At 36.5% G+C, this 21,014-nt stretch overlaps 3 protein-coding genes across 5 annotated transcripts; all 3 read right to left on the bottom strand.

Annotated features, from left to right (window-relative positions):
• Positions 1-1,551: 1,551 nt before the first annotated feature.
• Positions 1,552-8,132, bottom strand: NADP-ME4 (NADP-malic enzyme 4). 2 transcript variants are annotated; one of them, XM_008230205.2, is made up of 20 exons: positions 7,868-8,132; positions 7,269-7,540; positions 5,895-6,015; positions 5,717-5,791; positions 5,463-5,614; positions 5,257-5,362; positions 5,050-5,115; positions 4,823-4,918; positions 4,650-4,721; positions 4,454-4,537; positions 4,274-4,372; positions 3,953-4,000; positions 3,739-3,792; positions 3,550-3,648; positions 3,314-3,403; positions 2,919-2,996; positions 2,732-2,806; positions 2,563-2,653; positions 1,989-2,117; positions 1,552-1,901 (listed from the first exon to the last, which is right to left on the bottom strand). In XM_008230205.2, the coding sequence occupies exons 1-20, from the start codon at positions 7,895-7,897 to the stop codon at positions 1,813-1,815; spliced, it is 1,926 nt and encodes a 641-aa protein (XP_008228427.2). In that variant the 5' UTR covers positions 7,898-8,132; the 3' UTR covers positions 1,552-1,812. The 2 variants fall into 2 exon arrangements, with proteins under 2 accessions (XP_008228427.2, XP_016649345.2); XM_016793859.2 differs by lacking the exon at positions 7,868-8,132 and adding an exon at positions 7,661-7,682.
• A 6,725-nt stretch (positions 8,133-14,857) lies between these two features.
• On the bottom strand, positions 14,858-16,814 carry LOC103327838 (F-box protein At1g49990-like). Of its 2 annotated transcripts, none has more exons than XM_089051341.1 (2): positions 16,655-16,814; positions 14,858-16,410 (listed from the first exon to the last, which is right to left on the bottom strand). In XM_089051341.1, exon 2 carries the CDS (start codon positions 16,291-16,293, stop codon positions 15,004-15,006), a length of 1,290 nt encoding a protein of 429 aa, XP_088907467.1. In that variant the 5' UTR covers positions 16,294-16,410; positions 16,655-16,814; the 3' UTR covers positions 14,858-15,003. The 2 variants fall into 2 exon arrangements, with proteins under 2 accessions (XP_088907467.1, XP_016649123.2); XM_016793637.2 differs by having other exon boundaries at positions 14,858-16,374; positions 16,655-16,813.
• Positions 16,815-17,397: 583 nt separating this feature from the next.
• On the bottom strand, positions 17,398-20,188 carry LOC107880956 (uncharacterized). Its single transcript, XM_016793654.2, has 2 exons — positions 19,861-20,188; positions 17,398-18,883 (listed from the first exon to the last, which is right to left on the bottom strand). Exon 2 carries the CDS (start codon positions 18,843-18,845, stop codon positions 17,616-17,618), a length of 1,230 nt encoding a protein of 409 aa, XP_016649140.2. The 5' UTR covers positions 18,846-18,883; positions 19,861-20,188; the 3' UTR covers positions 17,398-17,615.
• Positions 20,189-21,014: the final 826 nt, after the last annotated feature.

The following is a 21,014-nucleotide window of genomic DNA, read 5'->3' as shown; positions in this document are numbered from 1 at the left end:
TAACTCTCTCTTAGCGATGCTATATTTCATCTCATCTTTTAATTATACCAACCAATCTTCGTCTGTCTTTTTCTACCCCTTAAATTATGGAGGTCAAAAATAGAAAATTTCTTTTTTCTAGATTATCCAATCATGCATGCTTATAACAGAGTGCAAGTTGGTTTCCACAATTCGATTGTTACAGTGTTCAAAGAAAATTGGATTGGAAGAAACATAATATTAAAAAGATTGTGTTATTTATTTTAATTTTATTCTAATCTAATATAAATTATAAAAAAGGAATTTGTACTTAAGTGCATGATGGAAAGCACATCCGTTCTTGCCAATTTAGCTAAGTCCATATCTACAATTACATGTTATAATAATATAAGTGAACTGATAAAATCATGTGACGGTTTTACCATCACAACGTGAAAATTACTTGATCAAGCACATTCATATAAAGTTATGATAAATCTGGCTAGAACAATGTTTTGTAGCAAGAAAACAGCAAGCTCCATTATATTCCCGATGATCATCACAAGGCAGGCAGGCAGGCAGGCAGGCAGGCAGGCAGGCATAGATTTCCACTGGACCGCATACATTGGTTGAGCTCCAATCATAAAATTAACAACATTATCATATGACAAAGTTTAAAGTCGACGTGTACGGACACGTGAAGCTAAGATATAGGAGACGAAAGCAAAGTCAAGCTTTGCAGATACAAGATAGAAAGCCCAGATACACAATCAAACTTTTTATCTTTTCCATGAAGACTTTGAATTTGAAGGCAGAAAAGAAATAAAGTAAGTTATCTTGGTGTTGGAGATGAACTTCCAGGAACCCTGAGCCTAACTTTCCAATCATAAATAGTTAATAAAGTTTTGGGGATAGTGTGAACGTGGATTTTGATACTTTGTTTGCTGCTCATGACAATCTGCATGTGGCGTTTGCCCTAAAAAAACTTTAAGTCTATAAATAAAATGTTATATCGGAATTTATTTAGTTTAGATGATACGTTATATCTGGTCATTTTGTATTCTTGAGTTTGATCTTACATTCTAAATTGAACAATGTTGAAAGGCAATCCTAATTCCAAATACGGAAAAAAAGTTGAGTTTAACCATCACACCACCACGTGGTATTACTATGTATTGGCAGTTGCCGGAATGCTAGTGTTTGGGTCACGGGGTTTAGGACCATCAATAAAATAAAAAATCTGAAGTTTGGGACTAAAGGTTAAACCATAGCTTGGGTCCAAATAGTAATCCATTTGTTGGATCTTGAGCTTGACCTGACCAAATTTCAATTGGGCTCAAACACTTACAATTTAAAACTACCGTTGCTAAGTTAGTGACAATGGAAGTGATGTAGAGTGTTATGCTATTACTTTCTTGGTTGAATTAGGAGGAACCACGATATATGCATACTTGATTTATACAATATAGCAACATTTGGGTTAAATATTTTAATCTCGGCATTGAGAATTGGTAATCATCATCAGCTAACTTTTGGTTCGGTGATATTTCTCATCATAATATATGGAAAAATATTCCGACTTTGAATCATGTATGGAGGTAACTTGAAAGGTTTATTTCATTTCAAATGTGACGGTTCACATCCTACTTTTCTTCCAACTATATTTTTTGAGCCCTAACCCAACTACCTGCACCCATCCTACTTTTCTTCCAACAAATTGGTTACATAATAGAACAAATGAGAAGGGGAAAACCAAAAATAAATCAACCATAGAAAGACAAGAAAAAAAAATAATTGATTCGTTTAAGTGTAGTTAACCCAGGAACAACAAACCCCACAGAAACTTCAAAAAATTCACCGGAAACTTCGATAGGAAGGGCTGTACATACAGCTTTCAGCATACTTCTCCAGATCCTTCGGTTCAGGGAGGCGAGTAGCCAAACCTACAAAAGCCAATTGAAGAATGTTAACCTTTAGGTCTATTCAGTCACAAGAAATCTTACAAGAGCAGAGCCACTGGAGAGACTAACCAAGTTCATATGATTTAGCAGCTACTTTAGCAGCAATATGTGCCGAAATCTTTCTAATGTTTGTAAATGGAGGGTATATGAGTCCCTTGTCATAGTCTTCCTGGGATACCTGTGAAGCCAAAGCTTCCGCTGTTCCAAGGAACAAACATGGCATAAGATGTAATGCTTGATTATGGACCAAGGACCTGTTCCTTAGTTAATTCTTACTATAAACTAAGAACTTCTGCATACTGTTTATATAATTTGAAAAATAGTTGACTATACTAGTGCCCCAATATTTTTCGTCTCACTTTGTCCCCATTGTCAAGTTCGTCAATTACTCTGTCAAAACCGATGACATGATACTACATGGCCCCAATAATTTTCTGCCACATAGGAGGCACATTAGCGGGTTTAAAATAATTTTTAAGGGACTTGATAGTAGGTGGCACAACGAGACGCCAAACACCCAAGGGGGCAAGGTACATCATTGTGATATTTATGGGCAATGTAGTATCTCACCACACTTTCAGGAGCACTAGTAATTAATCCTTTAAAAAAAAATCCTTTAATTTCATGTCTTTTGTGCACTTACAGGCTGCCAGAAGCATGTCGTCGTGAACACGGATAGTACCAGACATTATTAAACCCAAACCAAATCCAGGGAAGATGTATGCATTGTTTGCCTGAATGAAGAAGGAAAATAAATGTCAAAGTCTTATATAGTTAACTTGGGACATCGTCAGATTCTCTAGCATTAATACCTGGCCAGGAGTGTAAACCTTCCCCTCATATTCAACAGGCGGGAATGGGCTTCCACTACAATAAATAGCACGACCCTGAAAATAATGATAGTGAAATAAGAACCAAAAAAAAACAAAAATCATTCGCTAACCATCAAGTACACAGTGAATGAAACAATTTAAAGCAAAAGATGCAAGGTTGTATTACCTGAGTCCATGTGTATGCTTCTTCCGCAGTACATTCAGATTGTGATGTTGGGTTGGAAAGAGCAAGGATAATAGGTCTCTATTAGCAGGTCATACAGAAAAATGGTCAGCCTACCTTCAAGAGGGTGTAAATGCAATTTTTCAACAAGGCCATTGAATAACGTGAAGTTTCTCAATAAGGCCATTAACAAAAATGCAATTTCTCAAATACATAAAAGAGGAAAATTCTGAAATGATGGCCCCTGTATGGATGTTTGACATGCTTAAGATGTAAAATCTCAAGTCTTGCCCACACAAAAGCAAAAGTGTTATGAGTGCATGGGCATTTTACACCCAATAGGGATGCTGCGCCCACATGATAGAAAAACCTAATAACAAAAATAGGGAATAGAGTACCTCATTGAGGGAGGCCATAGACTCAACCACTTCTTTGGTGAATGTTCTTCCTGCTCCTGACGTTCCAATTAACACTGTAGGTTTGATTGCCTGATTAAAAAGGACAACAAAGTATAGTGAGAAACTTCTGCTCTAGATGCACTATAATAATGTTGACTCTATGGTGTCAAACATATGAGCATCTCGGTGTGTGTGTGGGAGAGAGAGAGAGAGAGAGAGAGAGAGAGATTTCACACATTAACAGCATCTACAAGTTCCTTGACTGGTTCATGTTCATGAGCCCACGGCTTTTTAAAATGTTGGAGTGATTCCTTCCTAGAACTGACAATCAATCCCTGCCAATAAATTTCTTACCAAATGAAAACTGATGGAAAGATAACAAAATTCTACTTCAGATAGAAATAAATTACATTTGCTCTCCCTACCTTTGAGTCCACAAGCCAAATGTTCTTTCGGGTCTCTTCCACTGGGATATTTGTCTGCAATAATTCGGGTGCAATTTTTGTATGTATCAAGATTTATTCTAATACCATTCTTTATAATAAATAATTACTGAGGATCTTTTTTGTTTTCTCTGGGGTAAGATACCAAGGATCTTTTATTGTACAAGTTAAATCAAACAAATAGTAAGCTAAAAACCTGTTTGGAAACTTCAAGGGCTATCAGTTCTGCTATGCCAGTGCCGGCCTGAAACCATTAAACAAGTGAGAATGTGAGACACAACACAACAACAAAGTGCTAGCACAGGGGGCATCAGTTAGGGTTAGAGGAGAGGGAAGAGAATTCCTATGGAAATATACATATAAAGAAGAGGTGCATTTTGGATGAGGGAACCACTAAGTCCCAAGAATTTCACGATTTTTAACTTCACCAATCACAAAGAATATACACAGAATTACCCCTTCTTTATTACTCTTTGAAAGTAATTAAAAGTATCCTCAACTAAGGGAACGTACTCACCTCTCCAGCACCAAGGAATAAAAATCTGTGGTCAGCTAATGATCCCCCAACTAACTTCAAAGCTGCAACAAGTCCTCCAAGAACCACAGATGCTGTCCCCTGGAATATTTTAATTACACAAACATTAGAGATGCGCTTTTTCTGAATTACTACAAATATCAACAATCCCCAGCAACTTACCTGAATGTCATCATTAAAAACAAGATGAGTTGTACCATACTTTGCAAGCAGATCAAAAGCATTGTGGTTCGCAAAGTCTTCAAACTACAGAGAATGACATGTGTAATTAGGAATGCTAAATTTAAAATGAAATAAATGACCAAGTTCAGCAGTGCAGCCAAATAATTGAAGACTAAATTTGTCCACCACCAAATACCTGAACGAGAATTTTCTCCCCATAATTCTGCTTGACTGCAGTCATGAATTCCTGTAGAAGTTCCGCATATTCCTAAAGAAAAGAAGAGCAAACCCACTTTGGTAAGACAGAAAACAACATAATCGCCTGAAATCATTTGAACACCAAACAAGTAAAGCAAACATATCATAAACCTGTCCAGTAGCCCTCTTTTGCCTGAGTCCAATGTAGAACTCATCGTCCAATAGCTTCTGATTGTTTGTACCAACATCAATGGTTACAGGCAAGCACTGAAAAAAAATGACAAAATAAAACAACATATTCAATAAGAATAGATAACAAAGATAAATGATGAAATCGTTATGACTTCTAAACATAAGTCATGTCAGAAAATAATAGAATTTGTCATGGGGATACTTACAGAAGAAGGACGAACTCCTCCAAGTGCCGTATATAGAGCAAGTTTACCCACAGGTATACCCATCCCCTGAGAAAATATCATATATTGATATCAATTAACCATTTAGAAGGGGGTACAACAAGTACATGAAATATTCTCTTTTCAGGCAAGGTATCTCATATTGGTTTTTATCAATACAACTAGAAAACAGAGTTTAATAGTGTTTACATGACAGCCAAGATCCCCCAGCCCAAGGATCCGCTCTCCATCAGTGACAACAATGACTTGAATATTCTTCTCAGGCCAGTTCCTCAACACTTCAAGAATCTTGCCCCTTGGGATGCCAAGAAGAAGAAAAAATATCAGTCAGCTTCAACACAATTTGAAAGTGGCCATTAAAGTAGAGATCTAAAAGAAATTTTCAGTAAACTTACTTGTCTTTCAAACTTATGAAAAGACCGTGTGGATGCGTAAATATGCTTCCATATTTCTGGCAAGCTTCACCGACAGTAGGAGTATATACAACTGGAAGTAATTCCTCGACATGGTCAATAAGAAGCTTGTAGAATAGCTTTTCATTTCTCCCCTGAAATCATGATAGTGCATAATTGAAACTTTAAACCTTGCCATTTCAATATCAACAAATTAGGGCCTCAAACCAAAATTTCAGTGAAATGATGATGGCTACCTGAAGATCCATCATGGCTATGTACTTCTGCAGAGGAACTAGATACTGGCGGATACAATTTATCATTTTCTTCACCTGTCAATTAGATTTGCGGCAAAGTGTAAATGATTTATATATATTTAAAACATTGCAGAACAAATGATGCACTTTTGTGAGCATATAAAAATCATTGACAAACCTGAAGTTCTTGAGAAATAACAACAGGGGGGAGAAGACCACGCAAGTAATGGGCATCTCTCTCTTTCTCTGTGAAGGCAAGACCTTTGTTGTGGTGTGGATCCCGTATCAACGTATATCCACTGCAAAGCAAGACAAAAGAATAATGTATAACAAAGGTGCCAAGAACACAAAATAGCAAAGAGGACTTCTGTCCATTTATTTCAAATAAAAGAAAACTGATAACACTGCAGACATATCAGAACGCTGAGCTGAACCAGAAAAGAAGTATCAGTCTGTGAAGTAAGAACAGTATATGAGAATATTACAGTAACTTAACAATGTAAATATTCAAGGTAGTTGGTGTCCCTATTAGCCACATGCAATCGAACAAATTCAAGGGTATCTCAGAGTTTTACACCGACCCAAATGCAACTCAGCCAAAATGTTGAGCAGGAAGCAAAAATAAGACAGAATTACATATTGACGTTGGGAATGAAATTGCATAAATTAAAATGTTTTCTTTCATTTATTTGAAAGAAACCCAAAGGGGAAATTCATGCAACTTAAACTCACGAACAAAAACACGTCCTTTTCACCAGAAAATTATTCAACATTTCATACTGAATGATGTGGAGCTTCTATTATCATGCCACATGTAACACATGGGCCCGCCCCTTTAATATGGCAAGTGTAGGCACCACCACGTTATGAGGCATTAGACTCTTATTTTGGTGGTTTCTTAAAAATTCTTCTTCACACTTTTGTTGCTATTTGTATTATTGCTTTGTTATACATGTGCCTAGTCTGAAACCCAGAGTGCATTTACCTAGCAAAAGAACTGAATCAAAAGAATTTATTTGTACATAAAAAATTATACCAAGAACCCACAAAATTAATTGATCCATTAGGAACGCCCAATACTGATTCTCTATCCCAGAATACTTGACCATAAAAGGAACCAATTAGCATATTTATCATATACATATACATATAAAGTTCCCATAAAAGGGGTTTAAAGAGTATTTGAAATTTGTTAGAAAATTATTTGTAACTTCATTAGTAGTTATAAGCACAACTATGTAGCGATTCTCATCAAGGTGTCTGTTGGAAACTTATAAAACTCCATTCATATTGAATATATGAAAAATATATAACGAAAGGAAATTTCACTAATTAAGCAACTGCTCAAAAAAAATCAGTAAGCAGCCCACAATAGGTACAAGTTTCATTTAAAATAACATCAATTAGGTGACTTGCTCAAAAATGAAAAGGCAAAAGAATATAGATTTCATCGAAATTAAAATAACCTGCAAAAGAATCATAGCCCCTGTAACATTATTAAATAATGATATTATCAAAAAACAATCGTAAGCATATTGATCTTTGCTCCCACCTAGCAACAGAGACACTCCAGGGTGTGACAAATTGGTCCTCGGTGGCAGTATCCTCACCATACACGTCTTGGACCCCACCATGGACGGTGGATTTCAGCTCAACAACCGAGGATTCGTCCTTCACTTCCTGCAATGTGCTCTCCATCACTACGCTGCCGTTTCGGTCACCAGTCCGGGTTTTTGGGACCAAAGCCACCACTTTCAGCGAAGCTGAGCGCCTCTTCTGGCTATGAGAGAACGGGCTAGAAGACCCAGCGATGGCCGGGTTGCCCTGTACAAAAATACAATAATAAAAAAGCTATCCTAATAATCAGCCAAAAATATTAAAACTAAAGATTGAAAATTTTGTGATAATGGAGGAGACCCAGAAATTGAAATCTCATTCACCGACTTTGAATTGTTTTATAACACGTAATTGTCAATCAGAAAGCCGGGAAGATATGAAATTTCAGTGGGTTTCAATGTGGGAAAACACATGGAAGACCCATAAATTGAAAAAGCTTTCTTTTTTTCTTCTTCTTGATTTTCCAGTGGTTGAATTTTGTGAAGTGGGTGCGCTTGAAATTGTGATCTGAGAAATGGGTTTGATTTATATTACCAGAAAACAGCTTCTATTCAACGACATCATGGCGACTGATGTGTGAAAGAGAGAGTCTTTCGCTTTTGGTACTCACTGCAGAGGCAGAGAGACAGAGAAATAGGGAGAGTGCAAGTGAGAGAGAGGACAGAGAGTCTTGAGCTTTGAGAAGCTCTCCTTGCTTTTCTCCTTCTCTCTGTCTCTCTCTCTACCTGAAATTTGTGAAACCACAGAGACAGATCAAGAAATGGGAAATGAAGCAGCTAAAAAATGTGGCTCCTTCTTCTCTCTTGGGGTAATTGTATTTGTATGCAACTAATTTGTCTCCAATTTACAAAAGTACCCTTGCACTTTTATTTCTTTACATTAATTTTACTTGAGGTACAATGGCACACACAGTTATGTGGGACCAAAGGAGGGTGGGGCCTGCTCTAAATTGTGGTTGTGATACTCACCATAGAATTTATATGGGAGTTTCACTAAAACACCCAAAATGGGGATTGAAATTATAAAAAAACTCAAACACTATTTAAACATATAAACACACCCAAAACTCATTATTACACACACTCAAAACCCATTTATAAACACACCTAAAAAATTGATTTTGAGGTTGATTTTGGATGTGTTTCTATGTTTAAATAGTGCTTGAGTTTTTTTATAAATACATATTTAAGATTGAGTTTATTTATAAATTTGTAAATTTATAATCGGATATTGACAAGGCAGTGTGACAGCATCTTAAGGGGCTGGATTGCATATGAAAAGACGGTGGGCGCAATGAAGGGTAAGATAGTGAAAGGAGGAAAGTGATGATATGAAGAGGCTCACGCACAGTAAGATGCATGGGGTCTTGTACATGGGACATCGACATAACCGTAGGTTTAGTTTTATTTTTTCTTAGAGATGTGCCATGGAATTTGTCTTCATTGTAAACTTCATATATAACTCTCAATCGGGTGATTTCATGGCTGAAATGCAGAGGCAATGGCCTGGCCTTCCCTTTCAAAAGTGGTGTACAATAAAGAAATTTGCCCAAGATTGTTGGGATAATCCAACTCTTTGATTCCCCTTGTCTTTGTGTGGATTTTTTTTATATTTGTATTCCACTTTTATAATATTTTATATGTATTACATCAAAAATTGTGGATACTTTAGGTTTAATTTGGAATGTGAGATTCAAAAACTACAGATTTTAGTTTTAAAAATGTTTAGTTTCTTTTTTAATACAAGCAATAGTCTAAATTATAAAGGGAATGGGGATTTATCACACACACTACTAAGGTATTATAGGGGTTCGAACATTATATCAATGGTATGCAAGTTAAGGCCATTTTTCATTTGTCTAGTTAAACTTCATTATTTCGACCCAAAAAAAAAAGTTAAACTTCATTAAAACATTAATGATACATAAAACTTCGTATTTATATGAAAAACAAGAAGAGACTCAGATAGCCTTGCTTGCCTTGAATATGGCAAGGCATGGCAAACCAAACCACAATATGTCATGGCAGCACAAGCCTCCAATATTAGCACTTTCTCAAAATGCCTTGAATGGGACGCAATGCAATGCCAAGGCCAAGGAATAGTCTTGTCAGTGTCTTGGGCATGTCTAAGCCACATTTTGGGCATGTTTTAAGCACATTTTGGCCACGGCAAAGTAAGGTAGGGCAAGTCACGCCATCCTAAAGTAAAGCACTTCAAATGATTTATTACATATAATAATTTTAAATTTTTAGTATTACATCGTGTCTAGTCATCTTAAATTAAATTCAAATAAATCATATCTAGTATTTTTATGGCTCTACCGACAGTGTACTATCAACATTCAAATCATCTTTCTTTAAATGCGATAACCATCTAAAATGGTGTTACATCTAGATCAAAGAGCAAAATGCTAAACTTTAAATGCATGCCAATTAACAAACTAATATAAGCAAAAACGTGTCAAGTTAGAAAATGTAATTAAGAAAGGAAGGTCGGGTTATATATATGGGTAGGTAAGCATGCCGGGTTAATGGGTGGGTAGGTGGGCGTTCCGTGACCAATTGTGGGGCTCATAACTGGTGGGGTTCAAAGTCCTGCAAGGCAGAGAATGGCAGCATTGTCTCTGAGCCAAATAAATAAACAAACAAAGAGCAAGATAACTATGAAAGTGAGAGGACACTAGAGGCTCCAACGGAAGCGATCAATTAGGAAATGCATCTAGGGTTTTGAGCAATATCTGCGAACCTTTTGTCATTGACACGCGTGTACATTAATTCGTGTAGCTAATATGTGACGCAAAAGATATGCAAACGAGATCAACGGAAAAAAAGAAGAGAGATTTGACCAAAACTAGTCTCAGTAATTCACGCGTATACGGTGATAATCGTGAATACTTAATAAAAATAATCACATAATACGTTAACAATATAATATTAATTCAAACACGTATGACGATTAATGCTACCATAACTTTTAAGAAATTAGTCTTATTATCCTCACATCATTGACGTGTATGTTATAACGTTGAAACTTTGATGGGACATGCTCTAATTGATTTGAGGGTATTTTTATGCCCTAATTAATCACATGATGCAATATGAACTAATTTTCCAACACGTTATGTGTTCATTAAAAAAAGAAAAAAAAAAGGGGTCTTCATTTGATTAAGCATGTGAAACATGTTGGGGTACCGATTTGGAACCACCAAAACCAAACCCCACTTGGCTGTAAAGCTATAAATTACACATAAAAAAAAGTCCACATTGTGATAATAGATATAACCATGGTATTTATTTTACTTTCTTTTTATTGGACAATTTAAGCGGACCTATTAGAACAATTTAGGTAGGTATACGACCAGAACGGGAGGCGTTTATGATGAAAAAGTTAATGACCAAATTAAGCTAATGACCAAATTAAGCTAATGACAGGAAAAGTTAGGGAGAGAGAGAGAGAGAGAGAGAGAGAGAGAGTTCAACTGCTTAATTCGGCCTTTAAAAGGAGAGATGATTTGATGTGAAGTGCTGATCATGATCAATGTTTGGATTGTTGTCATTTTCAAACAGCCGAGTTGTGAACTTGTGTGACGATAATGTTCCATGTATCAACATCTTCCTCCAAACTATAATGTCTATCAATTGTAAAGTCTTCTAAGAAAAACCAGTGTTCTCCATAATCCTCTCAAAAAAGGTATGCAGGATAAATAAACTACGTGCTTTCCTCTTTTTTTAATTTAATTTAATTTTTGTTGGGGAGTAAGCTTTTCTTGATATTAGTCTATATATGGACAATATTATCAATGATTATTTCTGGTATCAGTTCTTTTAAAAGGGGAACAGATTTGCAGACGAGGGTTAGCAGTTAGCCACAACTTGTAACGAAATCATTTTGGCCAGACTAGTGAAAAAAAAAAAGCCGCACAAGACATGAGTTACTTGCTGCACTTCAATTATGAATTTTTTCAAGCAGGTGGTGAGTACTCTTGCCCAACACCTAAACTTCCGAGGAACAACAATCTCGTCTCTTATGGTGTTTTCCGGCCTTTCGGAAGTCAAGTGTCTTTGTTGAATATAAAAAAATCCAAACATCCTTCGTAATGCAATTCAATTATCATAACCGTCTATACTTTAGGTTGTCCTTCAAGGGCCATCCATGCACAAAATTATTTGGGAGTTTCACTCATGGGAGGAAATTATAAAAAAACCCAAGCACTATTTAAACATATAAACACACCCAAAACCCATCATTACACACACTCAAAACTCATTTATAAACACACCCAAAAAGTTGACTTTGGGGTTGATGTTTCTATGTTTAAATAGTGCTTGGGTTTTTTTATAAATACATGTCTAGGATTGGGTTTATTTATAAATTTGTAAAATTATTTAGACTAAAAACTACTTGATCCTTTAAAATGTCACCCAAAAAAAAAAACATTTCACTAGATAAAAATAAAATACAATGGTAATACTCAGATTTTCCTATTTAACCATTTCATTACATGGATGATCCTCGAAAAAGAACCTAAAAACTAAACATATTTAATCATTAGATTACAATCCATAAATAGGATGTGTATATATATATGTTAAGTATATATATACAGAGAGCTTCAATTGAGATATTCCTTAAATAAGTTTATTTCAGGGACACTCTTGTATTATATTTCACTAATCCAAATCGCCTATTTTGTAGATATTCATTTAAAAATCATATCTACAAAAAATCACCTAATCCGATATTATTCACCACTCAATTGAATTATTGAAATTTTAGTACTTTCTTGAAGTGTTAATTGATTTTGTATGACATAATTGGATGTCGAAAAGTTTTCAATTTATCTAATTTTTTGCAAGGATGATCTATGAATATAGATTTAAAAAATAAATGATTTAGATCGTTGAAAAAAAGAAGAAGTAAGGAACCCTAAAAAGTATCACTCATATGAAATTATTTGAAAGATCCATAAGAGAAGGGACTACAGATATTGATGTTAAGCTATTTATTGATTTAGATGAAGATGCACACAACCATACATCTCAGCAATCGCTATCGTGTTATTCAAGGCTTACCAAGCCAAACCAGACATTGACAGCATCTAGCATGTTGCTGTATTTATGAAAAGTTAATAAAACACATCCTGTTTTTTTGCTGGAAATAAAACACAGTCGTTGGTTTACAATTGCAACTTGTCCGCCCCTTAATTTTTGGCGGTCAAACCAAAGGAAATTTAAACCCAATTGCGATAGATAGATGAAGGGTTGGCTGAGTTGGGTATGACACACTATATAATATATATTAAATCATCTCTTTCTTTTTGGAAATATTTTTGTCCACCACTTTAATTTAAGGCGTATTTTTACAATCATTCTCAATACTTGACACGTGTCCATTAATATAATCATAATTAATTATTTACTTTATATTTATAGAACTATCGTTATATCAATAGACACATGTCAAGTATTGATATGCCAACTGGTCAATAAAAAATGTCATTAACTTATAGAATGGTGTCTCGCACAAGTCAAGTGTGCGAGAAAATTCCTCTTCTCATTTTTAACTTTGGGAAAAACCAAAAAAAGTTATATAAAGCTCCGCTCACTGTGCATCGCATTTAAGTTTGGTTCATCCGGTGGAGGCTGCATCTGGTTGCTTGGCCTTGGAGAAAGTCCAATCGCACTTGTATTCTTCAGTCTTCTTCAAACCACGGTCCAACCACTTTGACGAATTTTCTTCTTTCCTGGGAAGCTGCTTTTAACTTTAATATTGTGTAAAGTCTAAACAAGCCCTTTCACTGTTTCAAATTCCATCAAATTCCATCCACGCACTTTCCAAGAGTACACGTCGTCCCCCCCTGTGCCAGGAAATTTTTAGGCTCCCACCAGGAGCTTGTGGTGGGCATAATTCCATGGTGGCCCGCCATTTTCTTATAAAGGGATGTCAAAGAGATCCGAGCTATATCCAACGTCTCGTGGTGCAGAAGCTGCGTCCTGAGAACCCGTGTGGACCATCTCTAATTACAACATGAAGAAATACAGTACCCAGCATCTGCATGTATGTGTTTATGTTAAGATATACATAATAAGACTTAAGCGTGTGTCTGAGAGAAATTTCATCTTCTCTAGTTTAGATTATCACTTATATTAAAAGAAAAATAAAAGCTTAAGTGTTAATCGGTTAGTAAATTAATAAAACTCGTTTTGATCCACTCCACAACTTATCTAATGATCCAAGTTGTTAGCCAATATGTATAATATCCATAAACCATACACATTTTTTCACCATCACACATATGAGGTAATAGAAGTCATCATCAACTTTAGTTACCCTCTCGATGTTTCTATTTGTTAATTATTTCATGGTAACGCAGTTGCAGTTAAATAAAAAGTTATTAATTCATTATTTTCTGGAAATGAGGGTAAAGAATGAGCAGGCATGGGATGAGAGCTCACATATATTATTCATAATACATATCTTCGGAGTATATCTACATCTAACCAAATCTAAACTTTTGGGGTCCAAATGGGTATATATATGATATGACTCATATTTCTTTTTCTTTTCTCCAGTATATTGAACCTAACATTTTCTTTGAGTCTCTCTTTTTCTACATGAGAATAGGCCTCACGGCTCACGTTATAACCCCTCATTATAGCCTCACTGTATTGACTTCCGGCGTTTGATGCGTTTACATAAACCTCAGAATTCGGCTTTGAGTTTAGGATCATTGGGTTTTGAGTTGAAGGTTCGAACTCACATCTGGGTTTGGATTGTGACGAAAAATTAGAAATGGATCAATGTGTTCGGGCCTATTGGAGAGCAAAAGCCTTAAATTTTTTTTTTTTGGAATCATAAACTGACACAGCCTAGAGGTAAAAATGTGTAGACAAAGGCCACACAGAGCACCCAAGGTAAAAAAAAAGTGTAAAAATTACTTGTAATGAGCTTGAATAACATTGGGTTGAAGATGAATGAAACAGATTGATAGGGATGTGTAGTTCAAACAGGCTCTAGATGGCCATGAGCATATACAGATGAAGAGAAACACATTAAACAAGGCCACGGAGAAATTAATGCATAATAAAGTCCAGAAAAGAAGGGTAGAGCTAGAAGAGGGCAAAAACCAGAGCAAATAATTATCTGATAGAACAGAACACAGCAAAATATAGGGGGCTCAATCTGAAAGAAGCCAAATTGCAAAGGAAAGGAGACCTTGAGTTGTTGGATAGCTCCTACCCCAACATGGAAGTTAACCAACATCAGCAGCAATCTGAAACAAATTAATAAAGCACAAACAAAATAGAACATGGCCAACTGCATGCACCAGCAAACATAAAACCCAAAATACTATCTTCTGCAAACAAAAGCATGAATATTGCAGATCCAGCTGATGTAGACTTGCTCAAGCCTCAACTCAAGGTACAAATTCAAAATTTCTGCTTTAGTTAATAGTCGGTGCATATAATAACCGAAATTCAGAGTGATCAGGTCATGTATCACTATAATAACATGGAAGAACAGTTGACCAGAAATACATAATAAAAATAAATAAGTCACCTGCAGAAAATTTTCACAAGTGCATTGCTAGCTGAAAATACATTAAATATAAATGATAATACAGCTTCAATAAATAAAAGTTTACTACTTTAATTCTTCCTATATATTAGCTAGCTGCTAGTTTCTCCACCATGGGCTAGCTGGTGGGCATGTTGTGGTAGGCTAGGAACTGGTGTTGGCCACCATGGGAGTACGAATGGGAAGAAATAAAAATTATTGAGTTTCCTCTTTTCAACCATCTTTGACCACTTTCTTGTACGAATGTTGCACATTATAACATCTGCATCCACATATAGATAAAAAATATCCTCATTATTTGGGTCGAAAGATAGCCTCTCAACGACTCGTGCATCATCCGGATACATATCTTGGTCGAAGGAATAAACATTGTGTTTACTCAAACACAATTCGCCAGCTCCCTTGACCATATAATCATGATCTTGTCGTTTCAAATCCCAAACAAACAGAGTTTTGGTATCTGTGTCAAAGTCACACATCCGCAAGAACCCTCCACACACACCCAGGCACTCAACTACAAAATGGTCGGCTACAGGCATAGCAAATACCACGAAACGACATTTATGATCAATAATATCACCACCATTGTTACAACCACTACTAGTGCTAGCACTGCTATTGTCATTGAACGGATCCAACCCAAGAACCAGAAAATAGCCATAATCATGACCCGACCAATACAACACTCCATTGTACGAAAAGGCCATAGCATCGAGATAATCATAAGAAATTCCTCGTGGGGATGATACAACTAACTCGCTCCATTTACCAGTCTCAAAAGAGAAGATCTCCACATTAAAATTGAAGCAGTGCTCATCATGATCAAATACAAATTGACGATCAGGAGGAAGAATTCTCACAACCTTGCATCTAAACTTGGCATTAAGCTGGATGACAAGTCCATTTGGATTGTCTTCCTCATAGTAGGGACTATCACAGATGAATCCCACTCGTACAATGTCATAGCATCGAGTAGGGGTGGGAGGAAGAGCAACCCATTGCGTGGTGTATGGATTGCATATGTAGTAATTGTGTTGATCAAACAAGCTATCACAGCATAAAATCAAGTCATTGTAAGCCCCTACCACAACTGGCTCTGTTTCCAAATGGTCGAAACTCTCGAGTCTTTTCAACATAGGAGTGAACACTTCGGACAAAGAAACTCTGTTAAATAATTCCTCTGCATTGCGGCTTATCAAAGTTCGTACAGTAGGCGTTTTCCTATGACTTTGGAGACGCAAAAAGCGGTCAATAAAATAAGGAGCAGAGATGAGAGTGAGCCAACGCTTGCACACACACTTGCATTGAAAAATGAATTTACCGCAAGGAACTCGACAAAGTATTTCAACCAACACAAGCTCAGGGAGATCATGAATATCCATCAATTTCAATGATTGCCTTTGCCTTACGGGTGATGATCTATCTTTTTAGGTGTATATGCTCCAAGGGACTGCTGGGCTCTACTGCTTCCTCCAATGGCAGCACAACTTAATTAGGATCTAGTTCAAGATGATGTTTCAAATTTCAATACATACAAGATTATATATAATAGATAAATAAACTAAGAAAACGAATGCAGCTAAAACAGAATCAGCAAAATGAAACTAAATACAAGAAACTGCTTGCTTAGTTACTTGGTACAATAGAACTCTATGCATTTGTGAACCCTAAATCTAGAAATTGGGATTTAGGGTTAGAAATTTTACTGTCAATAAATAGGAAATTGGAAATGAAGGATTTTACCTGGTCAAGACTGAAGAGGATGATTTTCTTAAGCACCCAAACAGAAATAGCAGGAACAACAAAGAACCAGAGGAATCAAATGGTCCTTGATTCTTAGACAGGAGGAGGAGAGGAGGAGATGAGGTGGAGAGGAGTGCAAGTGCAACGATAACCCAACTGAACTAGTAAAGCTTCTAGAAACAACCGCAGTTCCTGTTGGGCTGGTAGCTGAAGAGGCCCAAGATCGTGGGCAAATGGGCTTTTACGCTGTTTTTATTTATTTATATAAAACTTTTACCACTAGCCTTACTTAGAAGTGGATAAAATCATATAAGTATAAAAGAAAATTCCCGAATAAGTATTTTATGTTAAATAGAAATAACATAAAAGTAGAGGCTAGGATTCACACAAGATGCAAATTGTCTTCTATGATATGATTCGTTGGTATGGTTTTGCACACCCTTAGTTGGCAAGAGACCAATCTAAAGAAAACCTTCATATACTTATTTCAACTTCACAATTTTGTTTTCTGCCCTAGGCCCACAATTTTATGTCCATCCACAAATAATGTTGTGCATCTTTGACCACTTTATGGTACGATAATGTTGTGCATGACAATACCTCCATCCACAAGTAGATAGTAAACATCCTGGTTGTTTGGATCGAAACGTAGCAGCCAAACAAACAATGCATCATCCGGATACATATTTTGGTCCATCGAATAAACCATGTATTATTTGATAGTGATTTTGGAAAGATCAGAATGACGCAAATATGTTTTTCCAGAATATTACTTCCAAACGAGCTCTAAAATATAATTTTAGGGTTGAGGCGGAATAATATATATTACAATTATTTGTAGGGAAGATAACCAACTAGGAACGTTACATTGCAGGGTTGTGGGCTAAGAATCTTATGCGGGTACGTTATTGACAATGAATGAAAATCAATTGGATTACATTTTGTACGTATATAGTATATATTAAATTTGCTTGCCTCGTTTCCTCCGCCATGGCCTTGCTGCTGGGCATGCATGTTGTGGGAGTCTAGGAACTGGTGTTGGCCACCATGGCTGCACATGCACAAAGCTGTAGGAAATTTTGTGTGGAATCTCTTCAACGATCTTTGACCACTTTCTGGTACGAAAATTGTACTTGTACTTGACACATTCTCCATTCACGTATAGATAGCAAACATCCTCATTGTTTGGATCGAAGGGTCGCAGGCTAACATTCGATTCATTATCCAGGTACATATTTTGGTCCAACGAATAAACCATGCGTTTACTCAAACAGAATTTGCCATCTTCTTCTGCTTTCAAATAAAATACAATCAGACTTCTGGTAGCCATGTGCAAGCCACACATCCGTATGCAACCTCCGCAAACACCAAAGTGCCGAAGGTCGTTTAAAGGCTCATCAAGTGCAATGAAAAAACACTTAGGTTTATCACTAAACGGATCCAACCCAAAAATAATAGAGCAACCATTTTCCTCCCGACCCAACCAGTACAATATTCCTTGGTGATGAAAGCCAAGACCATTCAAAGTAATGGCTCGTGGGGACGATACAACTGCCTTCGTCCATTCACCAGTCTCGGAAGAGAAAATGTCCACTTTAAATTCGAAGGAAAAATCATAATAACCCTTCTCCGAAGGACGAATTCTCACAACCTTGCACCTATACGCAGCATTATGCTGCATGACATCTCCTTTCTGATCTTCGTGTTCGTCTTCCTTGTAGTTATAGCAGGGGGTATCGCAGATGAATCCCACTCGTATCTCATAGTGGCAGTGTACGGTGTAAGTGGGAATGCGAGGAAGAGCAACCCATTGCATCGTGCATGGATTGCATATGCAGTAACGGTTGAGGTTTCCATAACACAACATTAAGTCATTATATGTCGCTACAACAGTTGGGTTTGCCCAAGGGTGGCATCTCAGTCTTACCACGTATTCCCTTGCATATATCAGGGTGCGTATTATGTGTCTTTTCTTATCGCTTTGGTAACGTAGATAGTGGTCAACAAAATAAGGATCGGAGATGAGGGTGAACCAACGCTTGCACACACACTTGCATCGAAAAATTAGTTTACTGCAAGATAGTCGGCAAAGTACTTCAATCAATACAGCATCCGGGAGATCATCAATCTTTATCGATTTCCATGGTTGTCTTCGTGACAAGGACGACGGAGAGCTATTGCTTCCTCTCATGGCAGAACAAACATATGCGATTTGATATCTATTGTTTCCTGTCAATAACAACTTACAAAATATGAAATAATAAGCAAACAGACCTAAAAGAGACAGAGACTTATACAAGCCTTGTTTCTAAAGTTTTTGAATTCCCTACTTGAATTAGGATACTTAGATCTCCTTGTTTTTAAGAAAAAGAAAGGTTTTTCAATTCCCTATTTGAATAGGACACCCAACGCAGCCTTGTTTTGCAGTACGTTTTATTTATTTATTTTAAAACTGAATTAATTTCTGAATTCTTAATCAAAATATTGGGGTTTCTAAGTTAGAAAAATTTACAGGCAATGTTGAAATTGAGGATTTTACCTGGTAAAGATTCAAGATGGGATGGATGATTTTGATAAGCACCCAAATAGAAATAGCATGAAAGTAAAGACTAGGAATCACACCAGATATGCAAATTGTCTTCTATGATATGATTCGTTGTAGTTCAAACAGATGAAATAGGATACCAATACAACTAAAACAGAATCAGAAAGCAAATTTACCTATTCCAAATTTCAGGGGCGGAGCTACTGTATAGATAAAGCTTTGAAACCATTTATATGTGTTGTATGGGTATGGGGATTCCCCGATACGACAAAACTCCAAAAATTAGAATACGGGTACGGCACCGATAAGATGATTAAAATAAAACACAAGTCTTCATAAACAAAACACAAAACACAAGTTTCCATAGGATTGTTCAAACCATAAAAAAAGCAACACAAAAACAAATTAAAACATTGAGAAGCCACTTCCCAAATCACTAACTCCTTAAAGTATCCGAAACGTATCGGGACAAAGTATCGGAAGGTCAAATTTCCGGAAAAGTCCACGATACTCCTATATCCGTATCGTACCTACAAGAATACCCATCCAATTAGAAATTCCGGCCAAAACCTAAATTCTAAATTGAGTTTCTAAACACGACTATCGTCCAAAACCTACACAACAGGCAGCTAATGCGTGAAGAATAGGTGAGAAATCGTACCTTGGTTGCCGGAGATGGAAGCCGGAATCGGCCGTAGCGACGCCGTGAACAACCGAAGAAACCAGTCGATATCGCCGGCGAATTTCGAGGTTTCCGGCCGGAAAATGGGTGGGTCGGGTTCGTGGCTTCGAGACGAGTGGAACCGTACCGGTTCCGGCCCTTTCCGTGGCCGGAATTGAGAGAATCGAAGAGAGAGAATGAGGGCTGCGTCGGGAGGAGAGAGAGAAGACTGAGCATTGAGCGTGCGCGTGAGGAGAGAGAAGGAGATGTCTGATTTTTTTTCTAAAACTAACTTTGAGTTATTTACGGTTATGCCACTGAGACATTTTTTATCGCCATTTCCTCATTACAACTCCAATTCGATCCCACTACGTGTAACGTGTCTACGGACTCATCTCGATGTGCTCTACGCAATGGTCCAATTGATATTTTCAAATTCCTTCCCGATCAACAAGTCAACTTTGATACTAATAAAATATTCCACGAGCAAAATGGTCTTTTACATGAATAAATTGATAATTAAAAATTTATTTAGGTCTGGGTCGTTACAGTATGGGTGCAACATAGGAAACCATTGTATAGATAGAGATTTGAAATCGTATTATTTTGGTATATCAAACCATCGATTGATAGGTAGATCTAATAACTTACTATGATTTTAAAATACATTGTCTGCAAGTTTCTTAATCTGTACGTGTTTCCATGTACAGTGTAGGTACTATGTCGTTCAAATTCAGAACATTCTCTTGCATGCTGACCAGTTAACCATGCTTATTAATACTCATGCTAAATGAAAAGGATTATTCACTAATTGAGATGGATCCTTAATTCGTGGTTAATTTAATTTCAATACATACATAATATACATAGAACTTCATTAAACCTACTGACTTGTTTAAAAAGGGGGAACCATATGCATGCTAATTACTGGAGATAAATGGAAACTCATGAATCAAAAAACATTGATGAAAATAAATGTGAATTCATGAATAAAAAAACATGGCTTATATTCGTTTCATCCTATATTTATCTTTTGTATATTATACATACATATATAACCAAACAACTTTTAATGTGCTTGACTATGGTGCTGTCGGAGATGGCCAAACTGATGATTCTAAAGTAAGTGTGTCACATTTCTTTTCGAATATGTG

This window comes from Prunus mume, linkage group LG4 (assembly GCF_029339155.1).
Source record: "Prunus mume cultivar Tortuosa linkage group LG4, ASM2933915v1, whole genome shotgun sequence".
Lineage (NCBI taxonomy): Eukaryota > Viridiplantae > Streptophyta > Magnoliopsida > Rosales > Rosaceae > Prunus > Prunus mume.
Note: the sequence above shows the minus strand (reverse complement) of the source record. Positions and strands in the feature narration are given on the sequence as shown.